General features: G+C 50.5%; 1 protein-coding gene across 1 annotated transcript in view; it reads left to right on the plus strand.

The window, feature by feature from the left end:
- The window catches only part of LOC130372270 (copine-8), a 58,605-nt gene that overhangs the window by 49,221 nt on the left and 1,884 nt on the right, over window positions 1-7,500 (plus strand). The window contains exons 15-20 of the mRNA XM_056578203.1: window positions 248-294; window positions 752-933; window positions 1,313-1,440; window positions 5,076-5,178; window positions 6,245-6,302; window positions 6,563-6,636. Of these exons, the coding sequence (XP_056434178.1) occupies window positions 248-294; window positions 752-933; window positions 1,313-1,440; window positions 5,076-5,178; window positions 6,245-6,302; window positions 6,563-6,636 (592 nt within the window). The remainder of the gene's footprint in view (window positions 1-247; window positions 295-751; window positions 934-1,312; window positions 1,441-5,075; window positions 5,179-6,244; window positions 6,303-6,562; window positions 6,637-7,500) is intronic.

Consider the following 7,500-nt stretch of genomic DNA (forward strand, 5'->3'; position numbering starts at 1 on the left):
CCATGGTTGTGGACACTTGCTGATTTGAGGGAGTATCATTTGGGCTACAGGCTCTGCTGTTGTTCGGTCATTCATCAGAACACGACAGTGGGCCTTTATGAGAAGCAACCGTTTGAAAGAACAGACCTCTGTTGAACAGACATGATCAGAGGCCTGATCCTGCACTCTGTTTCTCTCTCTGTCTCTTTGTCTATCTCTGTCTCTCAATGCCCATTCAAATGTAGTCTCCCTTTCTTTTCTTTTTCAGGACCCAAATTAACTTTACCGTCGCTATCGATTTCACTGCCTCGAATGGTGAGAGCACACACACACACACACACACACACACACACACACACACACACACACACACACACACACACACACACACTCACAGAAGCCTTCTTTCGAGTCCAACTCTCTACTCTTCTTCCCCCGTCTTTCTCCTCTCCCCTCCTCTCCTCTCCCCTCCTCTCACCCCCTCTCCCCTCCTCTCACCTCCTCTCTCCCCTCCTCTCACCTCCTCTCCCCTCCTCTCACCTCCTCTCTCCCCTCCTCTCACCCCCTCTCCCCTCCTCTCACCCCCTCTCCCCTCCTCTCACCCCCTCTCCCCTCCTCTCCCCTCCTCTCACCTCCTCTCTCCCCTCCTCCCCCTCCAGGTAACCCAGCCCAGCCCACCTCTCCCCACCTCTCCCCTCCTCTCCCCTCCTCTCCCCCCCTCTCCCCTCCTCTCCCCTCCTCTCACCTCCTCTCTCCCCTCCTCCCCCTCCAGGTAACCCGGCCCAGCCCACCTCTCTGCACTACATGAGCCCGTACCAGCTCAATGCCTACGCCATGGCCCTGAAGGCGGTGGGCGAGATCATCCAGGACTACGACAGCGACAAGATGTTCCCCGCGCTGGGCTTCGGCGCCAAGCTGCCGCCCGACGGACGCGTCTCCCACGAGTTCGCCCTGGTGAGAGTCACAGCAGCGGAGGAGGTCTTTAGGGACTTCTCTGGTGCATGTACAGCGCCATCTGTTGATTTGTTGTTTGTTGTTTGCACATAGCTACTCCTCATGGGGAAACTGAGTCTGTGCAACATGTGGGCTTCTGGTTGGAGAGAAGCCTCAAGACTCACTTGCTCAGAGTTAACCTGGACTCTCAATTTCTTCTGACAAATGTGCTTTTTGTAAGTCGCTTTGGCTAAATGCGCTCAATGTGAATGTAAATTACTCAAATACATGTCACCGAAAGGACACACAGCAAAAAAACAAGGCAGATGTAATTCTGTGTGGGACTCCTGGTGAGAGTGGGAGGTCTCTCTCATTGCTGGGTGTGTCCCCCTCCCCTCAGAACGGGAACCCCCAGAACCCCTACTGCTCCGGGATTGAGGGAGTGATGGAGTCCTACTACCAGAGCCTCAAGTCGGTGCAGCTCTACGGGCCCACCAACTTCTCCCCCGTCATCAACCACGTGGCCAGGTGATGCGACGCACACATAAACACACACATATACAAGCTACACACATACACACTACACATACACACTCACACACACATAAACACACAGAGACACATGCTACACACAAACACACACACACACAAACACACACTACACACAGATGGTAGTACACACACACACACAAAAACATAAACACCGACAAACACAAGCTACACGCACGCACACTACGCACACACGCACACACACTACACACACGCACACACAGACACAAGCTACGCACACACACACATAAACACACACAGACAAAAGCTACATGCTCACACACACTACACACAGATGGTATAACACACAAACACAAGAACGTAAACACACACAACAACATGCAAACTTTACACATGTGCACAGAGTTTTGTATTTGTGCCCTGAGAATGAGCCCTTAGATCTCCATAGTGAGCATCTACAGTATGTTGAACTGCCATGGCTCTAATGTAGCCCAGAATGGACGAATGCATCTAGAAAGAACACAATGTTAATTTAATCAACACTCAATCAAAGTGTAAGTCAACCCTCTGTTTCAGCTCAAACACAGGAAACCTCTGTGTGTGTTCCAGGAGAGTTCTGGGAAGGGGAGGGGACGTATTGTCCCCATGGCTATGACCCATTTGTGGTTTCCTTTTTAGTAGCGCATGTGTGCAGCAGCGTTATAATGAGAGATGTGGGGTCTGAAGTGGGCCACACGCTGTGGCGTTATCCGTGGGATTCGAGGAAGCTTGTTCTCTTGTTGAAGCATGGGTGTAAATATCTCTGTCATCTGCGTCCATCTGGCTGTGGATCTCTGGGCAAACCGAGTGCAGATCGTTAACGTAATTAGATCATTAATGTAATTATCTGAATAGAAAGGGTCCAAGCATGGATCCCTGTGGGACACCTGGCGCAGAGTCAGAAGAGGATGAGCATGTGTAATTAATTCTTGTGCGGCGGTTTCTTGAGATTAGGTAACGCTCCATCCATGTAATGCAATAGCAGGGAATGTAATACTTTTGGAAAATATAACATTAGGATGGACTGTATATAAATAAAATAGCCTTTTCCAAATCCAGGAAAACCTCCAGTTTAATGGCCGTTTTCTATCCTTCTTGTTAATGGCTAAATAATTTTCCTGAATAACAACTGCATGGGAACCAGTCGGAAAGGAGCATGGTTTAATTGGGCTATTGCTTGGTCACAAATTACTGCCTCAATGACTTTATAAACAACTTGGAGCATACTGATAGGTCTGTAATTGGTTACGTTGCTATGTGGTTATTACTGCTGATCAGTCAGCTGTTGAAGGTGTTTCTCTGTTGGTGTGAAACACAAAGCAGTGTGACTGCTCCAACAGGTACACAAACACTCACAGGTACACAAACACTCACGGCTACACAAAAAATCACAGGTACACATTCTCATCTTTTAGTTATTAAATTCACATTAACGTTCAATTTAATTCTGCATGTTTTATTGAGCAGGTTGCACATACAAACACCCATAGAGGGGGAGAGTAGGATAGTTGTTTGCTATTTGACATCAGCTCATGTTTTCTTATTGTTTTGATGTGACGTTTGGGAGGCAGAGGCTCTAAAGGGAGAACGGGTTGTCTGGAAAGTGAAGGGTTGCTGGATCCAATCCTGGATGAGACGGTGGAGGTGACCCTCTCGCTATCTCTTCTCCTGCAGCTCTCTGTCTCCTCTCTCCTCCTCGCTGCTGACACCGCTGCCTCTCTTATCTCGCACTTCCTCCTCCCTCCTCCAACATATCCTTCTGTGTCCTCTCTCTTCTCTCTCCCTCTCTCCTCCTTTCCTCCCTCATCCTGCACCTCCCTCTGTTTCCTACCTCTTCTCTCCTCTCCTCCACCCTCATCCTGCACCTCCCTCTGTTTCCTACCTCTTCTCTCCTCTCCTCCACCCTCATCCTGCACCTCCCTCTGTTTCCTACCTCTTCTCTCCTCTCCTCCACCCTCATCCTGCACCTCCCTCTGTTTCCTACCTCTTCTCTCCTCTCCTCCTCCCTCATCCTGCACCTCCCTCTGTTTCCTACCTCTTCTCTCCTCTCCTCCACCCTCATCCTGCACCTCCCTCTGTTTCCTACCTCTTCTCTCCTCTCCTCCACCCTCATCCTGCACCTCCCTCTGTTTCCTACCTCTTCTCTCCTCTCCTCCACCCTCATCCTGCACCTCCCTCTGTTTCCTACCTCTTCTCTCCTCTCCTCCACCCTCATCCTGCACCTCCCTCTGTTTCCTACCTCTTCTCTCCTCTCCTCCACCCTCATCCTGCACCTCCCTCTGTTTCCTACCTCTTCTCTCCTCTCCTCCACCCTCATCCTGCACCTCCCTCTGTTTCCTACCTCTTCTCACCTTCTCTCCTCCCTCATCCTACACCTCCCTCTGTGTCCTCTCTCCTCTCTCTCCCTCTCTCCTCCTCCTCTCTCCAATCCCTCCTCTCTCCGCTCTCTATCTCCTCTCCTCCTACACCTGTCTCTGTCCACTCACCCCTCTCTCTCCCTCCTCCCCTCATCTCCTGTTATCTCCTCCACTCATCTCCTCTTCAACGATGAGGATGAATCATATGGTGGGAGAGGAAAGGGGAGAGGGGGAGACAGTAGAGGAGAGGTTGGGGAATAGGACCCAACTCGAACATGGAGGTGAATCAACTAAACACAAGCAATCATGGCAAGGAAGTAGTGTGGGGGTACAGCTGTGTGTGTGTGTGTGTGTGTGTGTGTGTGTGTGTGTGTGTGTGTGTGTGTGTGTGTGTGTGTGTGTGTGTGTGTGTGTGTGTGTGTGTGTGTGTGTGTGTGTGTGTGTGTGTGTGCGCCAGGAGGATTGGGACGTCTGTAAATATCACTAATCGTCGGTTCCGGGACGCGCTTATTATGGGATGTAAAGGTCAAACTCAATAACGCAGATGACATCAAAAGGCCACATTAGAATGAAGAAGCAGAGAACAGGACGAGAGCGCATTGAGAGATATTGAGAGAGAGAGAGGGAGAGGGATTGAAGGGGGGGGCATAGAAGATGAGAGCAAGCAAGATAGGGAGAACGAGGGGGTGAGAGGGAGACAAGGAGAGAGAGCGAGAGACAGAGGGTGAGAGTAGGAGGAGCTGGTAGAGAGAGAGAGAGAGCGATGGAGAGAGAGAGTGAGTTTCTGTCGTTAGATTTCAAGTTTGAGCGTGTCGGAAAAGCAAACAGCAGGTTGTCTGCTGTCCAATCAGAATCCACCTGGAACAATATGCTACCTTCATTATCTTTTATCGTGTCTTTAATGATGTTCGTTATCTTTTATCGTGCCGTAAAGGAGTTTCATTATCTTTATTTATGGCCTTTGTGATTTATTCCGTGCACTGTGGCAGATCATTTCTTTATTAATCAATAACAGATTCATGTTCCGCTATGTAGAGGAATGCTAAATATAGTACCACCCACACACACCTTTACTGTGTTTAATTGTGTGCACCTGTGTGTGTGTGTGTGTGTGTGTGTGTGTGTGTGTGTGTGTGTGTGTGTGTGTGTGTGTGTGTGTGTGTGTGTGTGTGTGTGTGTGTGTGTGTGTGAGTGTGTGTGTACGTCTGTACGTGTGTGTGTGTGCCTCTGCCTGTGTGTGTGTGTGTGTGTGTGCAGGTATGCAGCGTCAGTAAAAGATGGCTCCCAGTACTTCATCCTCCTCATCATCACGGACGGTGTCATTTCAGACATGGCCCAGACCAAGGAGTCCATCGTCAACGTGAGACACACGCACACGCACACACGCACACACACCCACACACCGTCGACACACACACATGTAGCCAATAGCCACACACATGCAGACACGCACGCACGCACACACCTTGAACACACACAAACACACACACATGCACACCGTGAACGCAACACACACACACACACACACACACACACACACACACACACACCATGAGCACACACGCACACACAGTCAACCCACACGTATACAAGCACACACACATGCACAAACACACACATACACACTATACCATACACTCAAGACACACAAGACACTTTTTGCCCCTTAAGGTACGGCCACACTGAAAGCGTTACGTTTGTTAGAGGCGTTGAAAATCGTCATTTTTGCATAAGGATCCATTGTTTTAAGCACATAGATGCGTTACACGCGCTAAAGCAGCGTGTTAGACGCATTTTGCGCACCTAAATAACGCACCCAACGCACCTATCAGCGGAGTTAAAAAAAATTAACTTTTTACGCTCCCACGCGTGACGCTTAGCCGCGATAGCAAATCAGCGTTGAGCTTGACCCAACGTCACTGGCAGAGAGACGGAGGACAGGCGCTCCGCAGAGCCCCGCAGCTGAACTGGAGCGCCTGTAGTTGGTGTCCTGACGGGAGATCCTGGCACCAACCCGGAGCTAGCAGGTCATCGAACATGGCTCCAGTCGACCGAAAACACCGCTGGAAGCGGCCGTCATCCAGGCGGTGTTCCTGGAGGAGGTGGCTGAAACGCACCCAGCTGTGAGCGCCCGCGGTGGATGTCACGCACCCAAACAACGACGGCGTTTGGGTTTCCTACTCTCCTCGAACTCCCAGAACGAATACAGCGCAGCGATGGTGGTGATCTCCGCCATGTTTGTGTAGCAAAAGAAAAGTAGCGGGGGCAAATAAGTTTTGGGCGGGCTCATCTAGCTGCGTAGGCGCGTAAGGCGCGTTGAATTCAGTGTGGCCGTACCTTTACACCTCCTGGTCAGCCTGAGACACACAGAGGAGGCTGGTGTGTGTTGATGTGTCCCCCCCCCTCCTTCCTGTCCCCCTACCCAGGCTGCTGGTCTCCCCATGTCCATCATCATAGTGGGGGTGGGACCGGCAGAGTTTGACGGTACGTCGAGTCTCCTCCTGTGGGAGGATAAAGGACCTCCACATGCATGTGCACACAGACCGAATGACACACACACACTGACTGACACACACACAGACTGACAGACACACAGACAGACTGACGCACAGACTGACACACAGGCTAACCAACAGGAAGCCAGGTACTAATGTGTGTGTGTGTGTGTGTGTGTGTGTGTGCGTGCGTACATGCAAATGTGTGTGTGTGTGTGTGTGTGTGTGTGTGTGTGTGTGTGTGTGCAGCCATGGTGGAGCTGGACGGAGACGAAGTGAGGATATCATCCAGAGGAAGATTTGCTGAGAGAGACATCGTCCAGGTACACACACCCACACACACACACACACGCACACACACGTACACACGGCTCATCCAATCAGCTGCCAGGTAAGGTTATCTGACCACGCCCATCGACCAACCCTCCCCACGGCTGACATTATAGACTAATGAGGGAAGAGCATCTGCACACTGTATGGGGCTGGACACTTCGTTAGCAGAGTCTCATACGTGTGTGTGTGTGTGTGTGTGTGTGTGTGTGTGTGTGTGTGTGTGTGTGTGTGTGTGTGTGTGTGTGTGTGTGTGTGTGTGTGTGTGTGTGTGTGTGTGTGTGTGTGTGTGTGTGTGTGCGTGTGTTTAATGGAAGCAGTAGCCGCACACACATTAACTACAGCGTGTTGTGTCCTCAGAGGAAGCCCACTGTGTGTTCCCGCCTCGTTCCTTCCTGTCGCCAGGCCTCAGAGGTCAGAGGTCGCTCGCTCTCTCTCCTCAGCCTGGGGGCGGGCGAGCGAGGGGTGCTTGTTAGGGAGCTTAATAAAATTAACCATGCTGGTGCTGAACGCACACACACGCACATACACACACACACACACACACACCCTTGTGCATATGTGTTTATACAAGCTCACTCACTGTCTCTCTCAACACAGTTACTTACACAAACACTCAAATACACGTACACAGACACACAAACACACGCACACTCTGTGAGAATGTTGATGTGTGTATTATACTGGAAGTGTGCTTGGCTGTCCGATTCCCTATTTATTCTATTGGAGTTGCACTATTTTGAGTTTTTTTTTATTGTGTTTAATAGGAGAGAGAGAGAGAGAGAGAGAGAGAGAGAGAGAGAGAGAGAGAGAGAGAGAGAGAGAGAGAGAGAGAGAGAGAGAGAGAGAGAGAGAGA

The sequence above is a fragment of the Gadus chalcogrammus genome, chromosome 19 (assembly GCF_026213295.1).
Source record: "Gadus chalcogrammus isolate NIFS_2021 chromosome 19, NIFS_Gcha_1.0, whole genome shotgun sequence".
Classification (NCBI taxonomy): Eukaryota; Metazoa; Chordata; class Actinopteri; order Gadiformes; family Gadidae; genus Gadus; species Gadus chalcogrammus.